General features: G+C 35.1%; 1 protein-coding gene across 3 annotated transcripts in view; it reads left to right on the forward strand.

Moving 5' to 3' along the window:
• Dscam3 (Down syndrome cell adhesion molecule 3) overlaps positions 1–20,773 on the forward strand; it is a 457,425-nt gene that overhangs the window by 163,022 nt on the left and 273,630 nt on the right. For all 3 annotated transcript variants that reach the window (XM_073960642.1, XM_073960641.1, XM_073960643.1), the window contains exon 5: positions 6,803–6,964. In XM_073960642.1, coding sequence (XP_073816743.1) covers positions 6,803–6,964 — 162 coding nt within the window. The remainder of the gene's footprint in view (positions 1–6,802; positions 6,965–20,773) is intronic.

Genomic DNA, 20,773 nt, shown 5'->3' on the forward strand with positions numbered 1-20,773 from the left:
TGGTCATTTTGGTAGATAAAACGTAAGAATTGCTGTTTGAAGACATTTTTTTTGTATTACTTCTTTATTGACAAATATTTTGCTTATAGTATAACAATTCATTTTTGCTTTTAAGTTTAATATACATATGTATGCAAAAGTTCAATGTAAGAAGTATTTAATATTTACGACATTGTTGTTGAACGTCTGTCGTATACCAGTAAAATTTACTTTTAATAAAATTCGTTTACTAGGAATTGACGGTATTTATAACATATTTCCAGATATCTTACTAGTTTATACCAATCTTCCTCATCTTGGCCATCGAGAATATTGATAACTTCATCATCATATAGAATTGGTTTTTGAAATATCATCAATCTGAATTCTTGTAGAATTGGGCAAGTTCCAAGAAAATGCTGCAACGTTTCGATTTCATGCATGTTGCAGAGTTTGCATTCTTTACTAGAGTCTTCAGATTCGAATCTGTTATACCCTAAGGGTATCATACCACTGCGCGCTTTAAAAATCCATACAATCTTCTCGTATGAGTAATTTTCATTAAGATAAAGATATGCTCGGTTTGGGTTAAGGTATCTGTATATACGTAGGCTCTGATTGTTTTCCTTCCTCCACAATCTTTCCTCATATGTTCGAAGATTTATACTGCTTAGTATATTATTACAAAATACGTTCCAATCGCATATGGTTGTCATTGCATGATGCAATTCTAGGTTAAATGTTTGGCTTAAAGCTTCCAATTCTTTTGCCCAAAATGTTTTTCTGCGTAATTCAATTTCTGCTAGTTGTTTGGGCAGTCTTTTGTTTGTGTACCGAAATAGTATTCTTCCTATATAATTTAGATGTAAGCCAAAAGTATACAATTGAGTGTCTTCTATTTGAGTTTCTAACATTAATACGTAGTTTGGTGTAAAGCTTGGTATTCGCAATAGGCGTTTTATGAAATACCTTTGTAACGAGTTAACTTCATCGAAGTAGGCGAATCCCCACACTTCAGCAGCATACGTTTGAATCGATCTGCATGCTGCTAGAAACAGTTTCCATTTGTAGTTGAGTTTTATATCAGATCTGTTCATAAAATAGTTCCATGTTACGTTGATTGCTGTTTTTGCTTCGTTGTTCCTTTTTTCTACGTGTTTATGGAATATCATTTTAGGTGTAAATGTGACCCCCAAATACTTAAATTCGTTTGTGATCTTGATTTCTGCGTTCTTATATTTCCATTTTTCATGTTTACTTAGCCTGCCTCCATTCCTGAAAACCATTATTTCTGACTTAGATAAGTTAACTTCCAGACTCCACATTTTACAATAAGTTTCTAATTTATCGATCATTTTCTGTAGTACGAGTATATCATCCGCAAGAAGTACAATATCATCTGCGTATAATAATAGTCTGATATTAGTTGCTTCCACAAATAATCCACTTTCAACGTGGTCGTGCAGATCATTTACGTAAAGTGCAAATAGTAATGGCGACAAAAGGCATCCTTGCTTTACTCCTTGTGTAGTTTCAAAATAATCTGATAGTTCCTTTCCATTCCAAATAGCTGACACAGTATTGTTGTAGATTTGTTCTATCATTGTGACCAATTTATACGATACACCTATACGATATAATTTGTAGATCAATGCTTGCCTTGATATATTGTCAAACGCTGCCTTGAAATCTACGAAAAAGGCGTATACCTTTCTATTTTCCGCTAGTTTGAGCTTAACAATTGAAGCTAGGTTGAAAATGTTGTCTATGGTTGAGTAATTTTTCCGAAATCCAGCTTGGTATTCGGTTAGAATTTCATGTTTCTCAACCCAACTATACAATCGTTCATTTATTAATCCCATAAATAGTTTTGCTGCACAGTTCATAAAAGAGATTCCTATGTAATTTGATGTTTCATTTAGATCACCTTTCTTATGTATCGGGAAAATTATTGATTTTGTAAATATAGGATCAAGTTTAGTGTTCGAATACATACTGTTGTACGTCCTGAGTAAAAGTCTATGAAAATCCTCCGTGCCATTTATGTAAAATTCATATGGTATCCTGTCTTCTCCAGGGGCCTTATTATGTTTAGCTTTAGTAAGAACGTTTTTGAGATCAAACATTGAAAATGGTCTATCTAGATCCATATCGTCTTTAAATGGTGGTGCATAGTGGATCATCGTTATTACTTGGGAATTATTTAATAGATTTTCATAATAATTTTTAAACAAATCAGCACTGATATTTGAACCTATCATGTGATTTTGATTTCGCAGTTCTCTTGCCATCTTCCACCAATCTTTTGAGTGTCTTATGGTATTAATCTTATTCGCAATCGTTTCATAATAAACTGATTTTCTGTTGTTGCATACAGTTTTATATTTCCGCTTTTCTGCCAAGTATCGTGCTTTATCCTCAGGGTCCCTTGTTCTTCTGTACACTTTTAGCATTTTAAAACTATTTTGCCTTGCCTTATTGCAATTTTTATCGTACCATTTCTGTTTTGGCTCAAAAGATTTTCTGTGGGCACATACATTCGTAGCAGATTTCTTTATAATTTCACAGATGTCATGTAGGCCAAATTGATTCTCATCTGGGATGTTACCAATATTTGCGTCTAGCATTCGCTGGTAGTCTGCCTTGTTTTCATCTTTCCATAATAGTTTCGGTAGCAGTTCCATCTTTTCTCCAAGTTGTGACAAGGAACAAACATTTATTTTTAACGAAATTGGGAGATGATCTGACCAAATTTTTTCTTCGACTTTAAACTCTTCTATATTACTTAATACCTCTTTTGACACAGCACATATATCATTAACTGACTCACCCAAATGGGAAATATATGTCAAATTTCCTTCTATGTCTCCCCTCGTTATTCCATTTAAAACGAATACATTGTAATCATCACATAACTGAATGAACTGAATGCCTCTCTGATTAACAGTTTTATCTCTCGACCTTCTTAAATCGTACCCAGAGTAGAAATGTTCTTTGTATATATCCCCGATACTTTGGTTTATTTCTCCGATTCTGATATTTAAATCGCCCATTATTATAACATTTTGCATTTCTTCTGTGACAAAGTACTGCTTAAGGTTTCTAAATTCCATGTCCCATGTAGCAGGCCTCAAATATTGGGGTATTATAGAGAATGTCTGTTCTTTGGTTATGAGTTTTATAAAAAGCTTTTCATTAGAATTCGTAATCATGTATTCAACGCCTTTATTTCTTAATTTATTGTTTAGACCAATTATTTTTCCACCAATAGCTCTTCCAAATCTATTATTTCGTACGGCCGGCTCAAAAAATAGATAAAATCCACTGAAATAGGATTTTGCCCTTTCATTTTTATCGGATTCTAAGTGTGTTTCTAACAATATTAGAACATCAAATTGTTTAATGTATTCAAAAAATGACGGGTACAAGTATTTGTTCTCTAAACCATTTATATTATACGAGATAAGAGACAGAGTAAAAGATGTAGTTGCGTTTTTGGTGCTTGTTAGTTTTTTGGTGCTGGAAGTTTCTTTAATTAGTTCTCCATAATCCAAGCATATTGATCTTATATCTTCTCCATATATTTTCACCAGTTCTTCCAGTCCATTAGTATTACCAGACATAAGCTTGTTATCAAAGTTCCATTTGAACCAACGGTCTTTAATTTTTAATTGATCATTCCTTACAATGACCTTGTGTTGTTTGCTTACCGATAGAATTTTCTTTCTTAGAGCTAAAAACGCTTTCTTATGATGTAGCTTACTTGGTAGCATATCTCGTTCAATGGAAATAGTTGATCCAGCCAACTTCTTTGTATTTCGGAAGACATCATTCATAGCTTGGTCATTTGCAACTTCTACTATTACCGACATTTTTGGTTACGATCATACACTTTATGGACGTTTTTTATATCAACTTCAATTTGTAATTTTTCCTTGAATAGATGAAGAACCTCTTTTCTGGAATTGCTTGCACTCGCTATTCCCTTGATAAATAATTTGTTTGATTTAATTTGGTTTTGTAGCCAATTTATATCCTTTTTGTATTGTGAGTTCTCATTCTTTACATTATTTAGTTCTTCTTTCAATCTCTGATTTTCGGTCTTTAATGCCTTAATTTCCGAGCTTATACAATTTATTTCCGATTTTATCTCCTCTATGTCCGATTTCGTAGCCAAGGTCTTCAACTTTTCATCCAGATTAGAATTTATTGTTTCTTTTATAATGTTTATTAACTCATTTGGTTCCATATTTGCCTTTGTTCTATTGGTATTAACAGGTGACGTTATTTCGATATGTTTCCGTTTGGGTGTTTGAGTGTTATTTTGCATATTTCCGAACCCTGGAAATATACATGGATGGCAATGCTGCTAATCGAAGTAGCTAATAATCGATATTTTTGTTTTGTTTATCGAACCAAACTTGGTTGGATAAGGTCAGCTGATATGATTATTTTGTTTTGATATTTGTTGTTGATTTTTGTTTACTCGTTAGTTTGTGTTTTGAGTGATATTAATTTGTTAAAAAAAATGAAAATTAACAATCAAATTTGCCGCTCACCAGGATCTCAATGTGGAAATATTTTTTATGGATGTTGTACTATGTTTGTTTGGATTCAATTTGATGGCCGAAAACAATAGGAACTCTTGATCTGTACTGCCTTTTTTTGCCAAGAATTTGGAGCTCAATTGATACACGTTCGTCTTCTAGTAAGTTTTTTTCTTTATCATTAATTATAAATAATAATTAATTTCAATACAAAATGGACGTTGAAATAGTTTTGGCCAGAAAATTTGGATTTGGGACCATTGTGCAGTGATTTGGTATAGCGCTGCATTAACGCACCTACATATTCCACGATTTTTAAAGCCCTCTCTTACTTTTTTTTTTAAATAAATAGTGAAACATAAAGAATCTTTCAATTTCCATTCTCCTTCAAAAATCCCTTTTACGACTTCGTTCACCAATTTTAATAGATGACTTAAGAAACAAACTCGAAATTGCCAAGTTGTGAGAGTGAGAAACAAACGCATTAGCTGAACTCTGCAGAAAGAGAGAGAACGTAAACAGAAACCTGAAAATTTTGTACAAGTTTTGTTACTCGAAAAGTGCAGTTCCCAGACTTAACTTTATTTGAAGATCATTTTGTTCCCATAACCATATTGGATCTGTAGTTTTGTATTGTATTCAAATGAATGTTTTTTTTAGATTTATCGCAAGATATCGACAAATTTTTAAAATTATCCTCTGACTCCACTACGGAGTTGGAGTTCTGAACAAAATTGAACTGGAGTCGGAGTCTTACGGCTTTCGCGACTATAAGGTCGATAGAAACCTTGGCGATTTAAGGAAATTGTCTGTATAATATTCGCTTGGGATATTTAGGACTACTACAACCAGATAATGAACCAATTAATGAATCAATCCTACGGCAACGAGTTCTTTCGTGGCGGGTTGACCGGAAACCGTAAAGTTTCGGCCAGCGGCTGCCAACCTAGCATCAAACCTAAGATTATACATTGGTTTCATTAAAGAATTGATTAATAAAATTATTTTAGTGATGTTATTCAAATATTCCAGTGAACATAAAATGCATTAAAGTCCGTCCCCAGAATATCACAATAATGAAAAACTTTATATATTTAACTAGTCCAATTAAAAAGAGTTATCTTCTTGTTGCTGAAACGCCATGACCAATTACATGACTCCGTAAAAGTTTGAAGTGCAAAACCTCCCGAATAAAAAGTTCAAATTCAATTTCGTTGTTTGCTTTGCTTACAAAAGTTTGTCTAAAAATTCTAACACCACTGCTTCCAAAATCACCATCACCATCGTTCCGAGTTGAACAAAAGCAGAATAAGAAGAAGAAGAGGTATACAAAGTACTCTAACAACAGAAACCAGACTACACCACATCCACATTCATTGTTGGCAGTCATTGACTTTCACAGATAAATTTTGAGCTGCAGAAATGTTTTTGTGCAGATTATTTCGATACGACTTAACTCGACCCGACTGGTTTTTAGTTGTTTTCGGTTTAGTTTTTAGTTTTGTTTTCAATTTTTTTTTGTTTTCATGTTTTTAAATATTCAGTTTAAAACCTGTTAATCCTTACTGCTCATGAAATCCAGTGGAATTGTGTTGATGCAATCGTTTGTTCGTTCTCTGCTTCTTTGTTTGTTCGTCTACTTGTTTGCATTTGTCTGTCTACCCGCCTGACTATTTGTTTTCCTCCATTACTTCTGTTCGTTGGATTGTGCTATATCGCCATCCACGGTTGTTGTTGTGGTCGTTGTTTATGTCCTTTCGTTCATAACCGGAAATAACACTTTTGTTTTAACACATATGTATGTATGTACATATATTTTGACTGGACGTTTTTACTACAAACGACGAGCATTCCTCTGTTATTCCGGCATAACAACACCATGACCGGATATAAGCGGATTTGGATATAGTATGTATAAACTATATAAACATACATATATACATTCAAATCCGTTTAATATTGGAATGTAATGGAAATTTTTGCGGTTTTAAAGGATTCCTAGATTTTTAGTTAACATTTTAATAAAATTCTAGTATTCCATCTCAAGGTAGACATTCAATTTACCACGCCATAAGCAAAGGCTAATGGCTAAAATTATCACATATTTTTCTCAACAAAAATATTCTTGTGTGTATATTGTACTTCCGTTCGTATCATTTCCACGTCACTGTTTTATATACTCTATCCAAGTGTAAAACTTTATTGTACTACAAATGTACATACATACATACATCTATTTACGTTAATATCTGTGTTTGTGTTTACTTTCATTGTAGTGGTACGCCGACAATTTCACGTGCACGTGGAAAACATCGAAGTCTTTTTGGGAAATTCGGCATTGATTAAGTGTGCCATACCAGACTATGTGCGTGCATATGTCAAGGTAACCAGCTGGCAACGTGGCGAGGAGATGCTGTTACCCGATGTATCCGATGTTGGTGAGTATTGTTGGTTTTATTATGGTTGCTGTTGTTGTAACTACTATTATTTGTGTGCATATATTCATTGTCACAATCGTAAATGCATAAATAATTCGAGAGTTATGTGAGTTGTTAACGTAGGCTGAGTGAAAATTAAAATTCGAATGGAATTCCTAATAAAGGGGAGATCAGGTCTGGGATCAATTAGCTCTCAAGTTAGGGATTATTTAGCTCATTTCAAATAAGGTACTAGGATCTAAAAGCAAACCAATCGCCAACGAGGATTCATCGAGAAGGAAATTTGGAAGTAACCGATTTCTTTAGTCCAGAATGGCTTACCTGTTTCTTCAAAGTGAGAAGTCTGGACATGAAACCGTGGAGTACCTTTGGAAATAACTCAGCGTGTACGTGGGCTGATAACTTATTGCGGGAATTAGAAGAGGAGGTTAAAGCTTCCGTACACGGGTCTCGACCCGAAACGTCAATTGCAGTCCCAGTGCTGAGATACATCACATCATCGATATCCGACGCGGAGGTGACCGGTGACCACGATCTTCTCGTCTTCCCCGAACGATTTAAAGAGTATGCTGAGTGTAATAGCATCCCCAACGATCGCTTACTCTCGCCACTTTTTACCACCTTGGAGGAAAATGCTTTAAAGTGGTACCGAGTACAGCGAGACGAGATCAAAAGTTCTTCTTATCCAAACGTCACAAAGAAAGGTCTAAAGATTACATCTTAACCATGCTCACAACCGCACTACGACATCCGCAGTTTAAGGTTGTAAATCATCTAGATCGTAAAAATGATGGTCTTAGGCAATAGTGCAGACATTACGTGCGCCGATAGGTCGAACCGATGATTAGGAGCTAACTAGCCCACCCATTCCGCGTTGCTGGCCCTAGAAACAGTTTTATGTTACCTTTTCTTAAGTCAGTTATATTTTTCCTGCATCGCTAATTAGTCGGGATCTGTAAGTGACTATAAATAAAAACAAGTAAGAAAAGTCTATAGTCGGACGGAGCCGACCATAGGATACCCTATACCACTATCCCTGGACAATCGCTATCCACGGAACTTCTTTTCAATGATTGTGAAAATGTATTTATGACCAAAGCCAAAAAGTTATTTAGTATGACAAAGACATTTTTGTAGCAGGAAGGGAAAATATAGTTCACACAAACTAAAATGTAGTGAAACCCACTTATTGAAATTTTTACCAATTTCACACAAAAGTTTCAGTCTATTTAACCCGCTAAGTATTATGTGATCTTCACGTTGGTTTGTACGCTTCTTCTCCATCATAAACTCAAACGTTGTTTAAAATTGGTTAAAATTTTGTTTTTGGTCCATTTAATTCCTTGAACATTTCACGAACATCAGAAAAAACTAATCATTTCTATTCAGGCCCGAACCCAACCTCATTAAAAATTCGTTGCAATCGGTCCATAATTAATGGACGGACACACATCGCTAAATCGCTTTATCTCGTCGAGATATGAATTTTGGCATACCAAATAAGGGGTCTAGGACGAATATTTCGTGGTGTTACATAAACTTTTGGAGAGGCATGGTGTAAAAATGTGGTTCTCTACACAGAACCCATTATATATTAAGCAGTAGGCCCGTTATCTAGCAAACACTTTATTGCAATTTACATCAGAGGAAAGGTCAGCAGTTTTTTCCCATATGTAGGCTACTTTGCGAAATATAGGACAAGGAATTAAAATATCGACTAAAAATAAAATTTTTTATATTTTTCATACAAAAGTAATGGCCCATTTCACCCGCTAAAAATATCAGATCATCATTCAAAATTTTAGGCATCTTTTTCGACCTATACTTTTACCCGGTTCAAAATTTCGTGACTACTGATGTATAATTGCGACTTCTAGCGAGTTTATTATTACACTACAAAGAAACAACGGAATATATTAGGCTGTAACTCTGTTATCTGATCATGCACACCAACATAATTGGCATCAACTGAAAGGTCAAGCGTTCCACTTTCAAGTATATCTCACTTGTCCGGGATGTCACTTCCAGGAATTAAGATATAACCTGTATATTAAAAATTTTCACAATTTTCACACAAAAGTTTTGGTCCATTTAACCCTCTAAATATTATCCGATCGCCATCTTAAATTGCAAGCTTCTCCTTTGTGATGTACTCTTACCTTATTTAAAATTACGGGTTGATCGGACAATTATTGAGACCTACAGAGCCGCTAGAAAATTGGATAAATATTATGTTTTTGGTCCATTTCACCCGCTAAATATTTCACGATCATCACCAATAAGAATAGGGATCTATTCTGATCTGAACCCGACCTCCATACAAAATTTCGTGACGATCGGTCCATAATTGCGGCCTGGAGCGTGTTTACAATTTATAATGGACAGACGGACGGACGGACGGACAGACACACATCTCAAAATCGCTTTATCTCGTCGAGATATGAAGATTGGTATACCACATTGGGGGGTCTCCGACGAATATTTCGTGGTGTTACATGAATTTTTACCAAAACAAACTTATAATACCCTTTTCCATCTATCTATCTATCTATATATATAAAAATGGTGTAAAAAATGTATAGTAATTCATAAAATGAGAACGGCTGGGCCGATTTCTGTAAAATTGTTTGTCAGTTATTCGTATTTTCGAGGAGAAGGTCTTTACGGAAGAGAATTTTGGAAAATCTCTCTGTAAAAGTCGGAAAATTGGAAAAATCGAAAATTGAGTTTTTGTATGAAATTTTATTCCTTAATAGCGAGACGAAGTTCGCCGGGTCCGCTAGTATATATATAAAAATGGTGTAAAAAATGTATAGTAATTCATAAAATGAGAACGGCTAGGCCGATTTCTGTAAAATTTTTTGTCAGTTATTCGTATTTTCGAGGAGAAGGTCTTTACGGAAGAGAATTTTGGAAAATCTCTCTGGAAAAGTCGGAAAATTGGAAAAATCGAAAATTGAGTTTTTGTATGAAATTTTAATCCTTAATAGCGAGACGAAGTTCGCCGGGTCCGCTAGTAGGGTATAAATATTCTGAAATGTTGGTGTCGATATGCAATTTTAACATACCGCCAAAGAACTGATGACTTGAGACATGCATTTATTTCAACTGCTGGAATAGTATATCTGGAAGCGTTTGTCTGAAATCTCAACGTGAATGGCTTCTTAAATACTTCAAGAATCGATCTTAAGCTTCTTGGAAATTTTTATGTGTTATTCGTTCATTCCAGATGATAACTTCTATTTAATATTGCATGTATTCAAATCAATGTCCAGTGGCAACTTAAGGACCGACTGTGCGTCCTTTCACTTTCTTATAATGTATCCTATACACCAGATGAAGCTGTAGCTATAGATATCATGCCTTCTAATCTAAACACTTGCTTTCCATTAAGACCAAAGCTTCGTTATGCTAAACATGTGGATTTGTAGCAAATTTAAGAAAGTGGGAGTGATCGGGTCTTGTGGCTAAAATATGTACCCAGGGTAGGGGAAGCGGACACGTTCGAAAGTCTTTCATATATAGAGCATGTACAAAAATAGGGCACAGGGAATAACCCGCTCCGCCGAAATTTAACAAAATATATACCTTTTTTCACCAGGGGACATCCATGTACATCATCTGAAAATTACATGAAAATCGGTTCAGAATATAACCCTGCTGAAAATATATACATACATTAGGGTTATGATTTTTTACAACCTCATATCCCTGTATCATAGCGTGATGAGTTTTGCCATAAGATTACATAAAATCACAATTATAAGGTGATTCGGTGAAAAAACCTTACGCACAAAATAAATGTACCGGGAGATAATTAAACTGACATACCATTTATTTCTCACTAATTTTCTTCAATTCTGAGAATCGTAAAAATGTCGTAAACGCTTTTATTTAAAGATATAATTTTTTAACAAAAAACAAAAAAAAATTAAAAAATTTTTAAAGTTGTTTGTACATGATCTTTTTCAATATTTAAATGAAATAATAGTTATTAGTAGGCATATATCTATTCATTCGTGCAACAAAAAATAATTTTTGACAAAAAAAAAATTTCATTTCGTATATTTTTTCAAAAATCGATTTGTGCGTGAAATTTTTTTATATTTCAATGGAATAAACGATAGCGTAGTGATTATTAGGCAAAAGTTCATTCATTCCTCCTACAGGAAATCATTTTTGAAAAAAATGGCAAAAAGTCATAACCCTAATATACATTATTTTTTGAGCAAGGCATATCCCGGTACATTCTCTGAAATTTTTAGGAAAATTGGTTCAGTAGTTTCAGAGATATAACATATTTAAAAAAGTTGGGCGTGGCCGGAGATTCAATCACCGTCGCCTTGTAAATTAATTTTCTAACCGATACAATCGTAAGTTTTGTTAAAATAGCGTTTTTAAAAAATAGGTCATAGGGACGGTACTCCGCCCCTCCGAAATTCAAAATATATAGCCTATTTTCACCATGGGTCCTCCTTGTACACTCTCTGAAATTTTCATGAAAATCGGTTCAGTTGTTTTGAACATATAACATATTTAAAAAGGTAGGGCATAGGGGAGGTACCCTGCCCCCTCCGAAATTCAACAAAATATATGGCCTATCTTTACCACGTGCATTCTCTGAAATGTTCACGAAAATAGGTTCAGTTGTAGAAGATCCATCATTCAACTTCGACCACCAAGCCACCCAAGTAGGCGTACTGCTTACGAAATTTAACATCGAACAACCGTTGATGGTCCAGCTTTCTGAATCGTATTTAGTACCTTTCCTACGCATAGTAATCTTAATTCCAAAATCCAGGAGGATTCGTTCATCCAAATCCAATTTGTACCAAATTTAGTACGATTTAGTACTTTTCGAACACATAAGTACGAACTTCTCAAAGTATCTTCGTATCTGAATACCTCACTTAAGAGTAGTCTTTATTCCAAATTTCAGGATTCCAGCTCTATCCGTTCAACCAATACCAAATAGTACCAAATTCAGTACCATTTAATAATTTTTGTACACATAAGTACGAATTTCAAAATCTGCCTTCAGATGGCAATTCTGTTGGATAATCATAATTCCAAGTTTTGGCATTCCAACTCTATTCGTTCACCAAGATCCAATTGTACAGAATTTAGTATTATTGGTACACATTAGTACGAATTTCCAAAACAACCTCCATACATCTATCCTACACTCCAACAGCAATCTTATTTCCAAATTTCAGGTTTCCAGCTCTATCCGTTCCCTTAAATGCAAATTGTACCAAATTTAGTACCATTTAGTATATATGTAAGAATTTCCAAAACCATTTCCTTATATCGACGCCACTTCCCAACATTGATTCCCGTACCAAAATTCAAGATTCTAGCTATATCCGTTCAAAATATACAACTGGTACTAGATTTAGTAACTTTTAGTACTTTTCGTACACTTTTAGGTCAAATCTCCAAAAACCCTTTGGTACATCTTTCTAATTCTCCATCCCTGACCCTAATTCCAAATTTCAGAATTCTAGCTCTGCCCGTTTGCCTAATAAAAATGGTACTAGGGTACCTTTTAGTATTTTAAGTACCCCTCTAGTTAGAATTTCCAAAAACCCAGCCTTATCTCACCCCTACACACCTCCATCAACCCACACTCAAAATTTCGCCGGGGCGTTGATGAATCAGTCAGTCAGCGAGTCACTCACTTCTTTTATATTTATAGATAAAAGTAAATAGGGTCCAGTTGACCAAGTACCTGCCCTCAAAAGTTGTTCTCCCTATATTTATGTTTTCTGGGCCAATGTCGTTTTTCATATCTTGCTTTCACTGACATTCACAATTACTACAATTTACTTTTGCTGCAACCAGCAAGCAGTCGCTTTATCATCATCATCCACGATTTACAGCCTCTGTACTTTACGAATAATTTTCAGTAGATCATCCTATTCCCTGTTTTTGTTTCGAATTATTTTCGTGTACAACTACAGCTGGGATGTATACATACATACATATTCATACATGAAATTGCATGCTTCATCATTTCTTATCATGTTTGTTTCTCGTTTTTCGGAATTTTCACTTAACCGACTTCCGACAAACATGACCAAACGAACGACGACTGACCATACAACAGACTTGTTTATTAAATACCTCATCTGTGTAAGTAAATACAACAGGCAACACGTGAGCATGGTCAGATAAATGTATCGTCGTATGGATGTTTAACATGTAACGTACATACATAAATACAAATCTATAAAATTGTTCAATGCTCCCGCTATACTTTGGCCCTTTTTTCTTTCCTCTCATATATATTTATGACATACAAAATAAATAGTTTTGTTGTTTTGTATGTTTGTGGTGTATTTGTTTCCGCTGTGTGTGTCTGTCTCCACGGCCATGTTTATCCTTTTCCATGTGTTGTTGGTGTTTATTGCTATACCAATGGTCGCCGTTTTAACCAACGTTTCAGAATTCCGAATACTATTGTCTCAACCGTGGCTCTCGGTGGTCAGACGTTGATGCTGATTTTATGTATTTGTTTTCGTTGTTGTTGTTGGAAAATGTCGTTGTTTATCCGTTTGTTAAAATTTATGTTTGCGCATTTTCTTTCCTTCCGGTGCGTGCTTATGTTTCATTTTCCGGTTTATGTAACATGGTAGTGGTGGTGGTTAGTTGGATGCGGTAAACACACTGGGGGTTGGAAACTATTTAAAAAATAAATTAAATTATTTTAAAAACTAATAAAAACTATATACTTATTTGTGACTTTCCCGCTATACTAGTGGCCAATTGTGGTATATGTTACTACCTACCAAATTAAAACAAGTAAAAAAACGTTAAGTTCGGCCGGGCCGAACTTTTCATACCCTCCACCATAAAATATTCTGAACTAAAATGGAATAATTAGTTTTCATTCCTGTCCCCAACTTTAAGTGGGTACGTTAAAATGTCAGATAATGTACATAAAATGTATCATTCTGGATGCCCTTTTTTATGGTGCCTATATCTATGTATGTTGACAAATTTTGGTGGGCGAGAAATGGTGAGGTGCCGTTATATGGGGGTTATAATAAAACATGGACCTATGTTGACAGTTTTTGATGGGAGCCTTTAATGTCAAATAACTCCTAATTCGGTTAAAAATTGTAGATAGAATTCTCAAAATACCGAAAATCGGTACATAACGTGGGAACTTTAAATGTCATTAACAGCTAGTTCGGAGGTATGTGGGCTATACGAAAATATGAACTTAAATGAACAATTTTTGTTGCAGAATTTTTGTTGGCTTTTAAATTTCAAATTACAGAAAGTTCGTCCAAAAAATAAAGCTAAGGTACGGAAAATCGGGAGGTTTGTTTTGGGGCTATACCAAAACATGGACCTACGTAGTAAAACATTTTAAGTAAAATCCTCAAAGTACCGAAAATCGGGAAGTATCGTTATATTGGGGCTATGTTGAAAATTGTTGATGGAACATGGAACATGTTGACAATTTTTTATGGAGAGGTGTTGTGACCACTAAGAACTTTCAATGTCAAATTACTGCTAGTTCGGTTTAATATTGTAGCTAAAATCATATTACAGAAAATCGGGAGGTAGTTTTATATGGGAGCTTTATCAATACATCGACCTTTCTTGACAATTTTTGGTGGAGAGGTGTGGTGACCACTAAGAATTTAAAATGTCAAATGTTCAAATTACAGATAATTCGGTTAAAACTTGTAGGTAAAATTCTCAAAATACCGAAAATCCGTGATATGGGGATTCCGAAATCCGTTATACCGAGGTACCGTTATATGGGGCTATACCAAAACATGGACCTACGTTCGTAATTATTTCGAATATAAGTTTTTTGGTCACTAAGAACCCTAAATATCAAATTATAACTAATTCGGTCTAGAAATGTGAATTTAAACGTCAAAATACCTGAAATCGGGCTGTAACGTTATACAGGGGCTATTCCAAAACATGGAACTATGTCCACTAGTTATATAAGTTTATTGACATTTAAGAACCCTAAATGTCAATTTATAGCTAAATCGGTCTGAACCCTTATATGGGGGCTATACCAAAACGTGGACCTACGTCCACAACTTTTGTTATAGCTAAAAACGTCAAAATACCGTAAATCGGGGGGCACCGTTATATGAGGGCTATACCAAAACGTGGACCTATGTCCACAAGTTTTGTTATATAAGTTTATTGACATTTAGGAACCCTAAATGTCAAATTATAGCTACATCGGTCTGAAAATGTAGCTAAAAACTTCAAAATACCGTAAATCGGGGATACCGTTATATGGGGGCTATACTTGACCTGCCTGCAAACAAAATATGAATTTCCCAAAATTTCAGACAATTTTGGTGGAGAGGTGTGGTGACCACTAAGAACTTTAAATGTTCAAATTACAGCTAATTCGGTTAAAACTTGTAGGTAAAAATCTCAAAATACCGAAAATCAGGAGGTACCGTTATATGGGGCTATACCAAAACATGTACCTATGTTCATAATTTTTTCGAATATAAGTTTTTTGGTCACTAAGAACCCTAAATATCAAATTATAGCTAATTCGGTCTAGAAATGCGACTTAAATCGTCAAAATACCTGTCAACGGGCGGTAATGTTATATAGGGGCTATTCCAAAACATTGATCTACGTCCACTAGTTTTGTTATATAAGTTTATTGACACTTAAGAACCCTTAATGTCAATTTATAGCTAAATCGGTCTGAAAATGTATGTAGCTAGAAACGTCAAAATACCGTAAATCGGGGGTACCGTTATATATGGGCTATACCAAAACGTGGACCTATGTCCACAACTTTTGTTATATAAGTTTATTGATATTTAAGAACCCTAAATGTCACATTATAGATAAATCGGTCTAAAAATGTAACCAAAAAAGTCATAATACCGTAAATCGGGGCTATACCAAAACGGGGACCTATTCCACAAGTTTTGTTATATAAGTTTAGTGACGCTTAAGAGCCCTAAATGTCAAATTATAGCTAAATCGGTCTGAAAATGTAGCTAAAAACGGTAAAATACCGTAAATCGGGGGGTACCGTTATATGAGGGCTATACCAAAACGTGGACCTATATCCACAACTTTTGTTATATAAGTTTATTGACACTTAAGAACCCTAAATGTCAAATTATAGCTACATCGGTCTGAAAATGTAGCTAAAAACGTCAAAATACCGTAAATCGAGGGGTACCGTTATATGGGGGCTATACCAGAACGTGGACCTATGTCCACAACTTTTGTTATATATATTTATTGACACTTAAGTACCCTAAATGTCAAATTATAGCTAAATCGGTCTGAAAATGTAGCTAAAAACGGCAAAATACCGCAAATCGGGGGGTACCGTTATATGAGGGCTATACCAAAACGTGGACCTATATCCACAACTTTTGTTACATAAGTTTATTGACACTTAAGAACCCTAAATGTCAAATTATAGCAACATCGGTCTGAAAATGTAGCTAAAAAGGTCAAAATACCGTAAATCGGGCGGTACCGTTATATGGGGGCTATACCAAAACGTGGACCTATGTCCACAACTTTTGTTATATAAGTTTATTGACACATAGGAACCCTATATGTCAAATTATAGCTAAATCGGTCTGAAAATGTAGCTAAAAACGGCAAAATACCGTAAATCGGGGGTACCGTTATATGGGGGCTATACCAAAACGTGGACCGATACAGCCCATCATCGAACTTGACCTGCCTGCAAACAAAATACGCATTTTCCCAAAATTTCAGCGTTCTATCTCCATTTTTGTGGATGCTAGAGTGATTACCACAGACGGACGGACGTGCACAGATCGACTCAGAATTTTACCCTGATCAAGAATATATATACTTTATAGGGTCGCAAATGAGTATTTCAATGCGTTACAAACGAAAAACAAACTTAATATACCCTCCATGCTATGGTGGAGGGTATAAAAATATCACAAGCAAATTAAACTTAGAAACTGTAGGGCAACTTTATATGAAGCAAGTCAAGTCGGTTTTACATAAGGTATGTGCTACATGACGCTAAAACACATATAAGACAATAAAGCTTCTGCTCAAGTCCTTGCAAACTTTTCACCGCTTAGGGTGGAGGTATACGGGAAATGGAACTTTATTTTTTATTTTCAAACTACCTTAACACGATTACACGAACACCGAATCACAGATTTCCCATACAACTGCAACACGAACACTGGGTTGCCGACCAACCACCAAATCATCAAGTTCGCGATGATTTGTGAACCCGAACAACGAACCATCTAGTTCCAGATCATCTTCAAATCGCATACATCCAAACACAGAAACATCGAATTATTGACTGATCATCTTTAATCATCATCTATCAACCCGAAAAACGAATAATCGAGTTTCCAAACATCATTATCCCAATCTAATAAAAGTTTAATATTTTAATACATTAATATTTTAATACTAACAGACCACGGTCCGCGTTGCTGGACCGTCGTAATGAGTTTTAAAGATAACTTTTGATGGACTTTATGCTTGACAATTCAAAAATTGCGATTTTCTACCTCACTTCTTCGGTCCATTGTCAAACCGAGGAGGATTTTATATGCATCGACATATTTTGTCTGTAACTTTTCTTTTCTCTTACGGACTTTGTCGAATTTTTTCGCCCATTGATGCTGTTTAGGATTTATTACACTATGCAACACTGAAAATGCACACAACTTCTAGAATGGATTTTTTGAAAGTACATATTTAGTCTACAAAAACCCTAGTTGGGTTTTGTCCTGTCAGTTCCAGTTCGGATTTTATGGCCTCATCTAAACCGGGCTAAATCTACACTTTTTTGCATTTATCAGGCATTTATCTCAGAAACGAATAGGAATTTGGCCTTGCTGTCTTTAGCAATATTGTAGCCCTAAACTAGTAGAAATTATCTTTTGCAGAAATCTATAAAATATAGTAAATTTTACACAATTGCTGAAATTCTGGTCAGTATCGGCTAAACTATTGGGAGTTGAACCAAGTAACATTTTGCAAAAATCTTCCAAATAAAGTTCTCAACAATTCTTTACAACATTCTGAAGCTCTAAAATGCTTACTTCATGTTGTTTCAGCGGTATTTTGCATCATATCTTTTACAATACGTATTTCAAACACAGTTCACACCAAGAGTTTATTCTCGCATTTCGGATTTCACTACATTATTGACATTTTTATTAAATCGTCGTTGAAAAGTGTACTGAAAACAACGGGATAGAGGCATTTTACAACAATGACATATTCTGAAGAGTTGTGTATTACATTCCAGGGAATATTTTTCCAAAAGAAAATATTCAGAAAAAATTAACGGTTTTGGAGATACGGTACGAAATTTATAAAAATTGTGGTATTTTTGCATATATTTTGAAATTTGAAGCAATAAATGTAGTTTTTCGAGTTCATTATTTCTCCAAATATTGTATTCTTGTCCTTATCTACAAATTTGCTTCAGAGGTCAGAAGAAGATTCAAATTGGTTTCAGAGATATAGCCCCGAATTTCTTTAAAAACTCAATATTTAACCATGTTTAGATGGGGCCATAAAATCCGAGCTGGATCTGACACAACAAAACCCAACTAGGGTTTCTTGTCGTTTGGGTCTGTACTTTCAAAAAATCCTCAGTTCGAATTGTTTGCACTAGATCACCTTAAAAATGTTGCACAGTGTTATCGTCCATTTCTCCTAGTAAAGCGACCTAATCATAAAAGTTAAAAAATGGTGAACATTTCCTGAAAACTGCATGAAATTAGGTTCAGCAGGTTTGGAAATTTCACAAAAAGAATTATCCAAATCGGTCCAGCCGTTCTCATCTGATGCCTTACCAACGAACGACATTTGATTTTTATTTTTAACGATTTTAATCTATACTTATAAAAGAGTTCAGTAATGATGACTCACTGACTCGCCCACTCAACGCTTAGGCTAAACGGCTGGAGCTAGAATCTTGACATTTTGAGGGAGTGTCACTTTTGGTCCCAAGGTGTCAGATAAGGCTACAAAAACATTGTTCCACAACATCCCATACGGGACAAGGGAGACTTCTCTCATATCAATGAGTGCACCCCGATTCATATTTAGCTCAATGATATGGGACCTACTGTTTATCGCCGAGTCCGAACGGCGTGTCTTAAGACACCACTTGTAGAGAAGTTTTTCAAGGCTGAAATACTCAGGAAATGTCGCCAACATTACTGAGGGGTATTTTGCCACCGTTGAAAACTGTTTGATGTTGCTTGGCCGGGGAATCGAACCCCCTACCTTCTGCGTGCAAGGCGGGCGTGCATACCATTGCACCACGGTGGCACCCGATAAGGCTGGATTATTGGAAATTCGAACTAAAACGGTACGAAAAGTGCTAAAAGGTACTAAATATGGTACCCTTTGTATTAGGCAAACGCGAAGTGCTAGAGTTCTGAAATTTGGAATGAGATTCACTGACCATTTGGTATTTCGTGAACGGATAGAGCTAAAATCTTGAAATTTGGAATGAAAATCAAGGTTTAGAAGATGAGTTGATATAAGGAGGTGGTTTTGAAAATGTGTACGAATAGTACTAAATGGTACTTAATTTGGTACAATTTGAATTTGGGCGAACCGATAAAGTTGGAATTCTGAAATTTGGAATTACTAGTACTGTTGGAGTGTAGGTTTGAGACATGGAGGTAGTTTTCGAAATTCGTACATATAGGTACGAAAGAAACTAAATAGTACCAAATAAGGTACAATTTGGATTTGGGGGAACGGATGGAGCTGGAATCCTGAAATTTAGAATTAGGATTACTGTCGGAGTGTAGGAAATTCGTACTATTGGTTACGAAAAGTACTAAATGGTACCGAATTTGGTGCAATATGAATTTAGGTGATCGGATAGAGGTGGAATAGTGAAATTTGAATTAAGATTACTATTGGAGTGTGGGATTGGAATACTTTTGAAAATTCGGACTTATGGCAACGAAAAGTACTAAATTCGTACTTGTCGGTACAAAAAGTACTGAGTGGTACTAAATTTTGTACAATTTGGATTTGGGTGAACGGATGTAGCAGGAATTCTGAAATTTGGAATTAAGATTACTGTTGGTGTGTAGGATTGAGGTAATTTTGGAAATTTTTGGTTATGGGTACGAAAAGTACTAAATGGTACCAAATCTTGTACAGTTTGGATTTGAGTGATCCGATAGAGCAGGAATAGTGCAATTTGAAATTATGATTACTATAGGAAGTGTGGGATTGGGAAAATTCGTACTTATGGCTACGAAAAGTACTAAACAGTACCAAATTTGGTACAATTTTAATTTGTGTGATCGAATACATTTGGAATCCTGAAATTCAGAATTACGATTACTGTTGGAGTGCTGATAGAGGTAGGTTTGGAAATTCGTACTTTGAATACGAAAAGTACAAAATATTACCAAATTTTGTACAATTTGGATTACGGTGATTAGATGCAGCTTTAATCCTGAAATTTGGAATTAAGATTACCGTTGGCGTGTGGGATTGAGGTAGTTGTGGAAATTAGTACTCATGGGTACGAATAGTACCAATGGTACCAAATTTGTTACAATTTGGATTTGGTTGAACGGATATAGCTGGAATCCCGAGATTTGGAATAAGGAGTACTGTTGGAGTGCAGGATTGATAAAGATAAAGAGGTACGTTAAGAAATTCCTACAATGGATACGAATAGTACTAAATGGTACCAAATTTGGATTTGAGTGATCGGATATATCTGGAATATTGAAATTCGGAATTAAGCTTATTGTTTGAACTTAGCACTGAGGTAGTTTTGAAAAGTTG

Source organism: Musca autumnalis, unplaced genomic scaffold, assembly GCF_047663935.1.
Source record: "Musca autumnalis isolate F117 unplaced genomic scaffold, ASM4766393v1 scaffold_1, whole genome shotgun sequence".
NCBI classification, from domain to species: Eukaryota; Metazoa; Arthropoda; class Insecta; order Diptera; family Muscidae; genus Musca; species Musca autumnalis.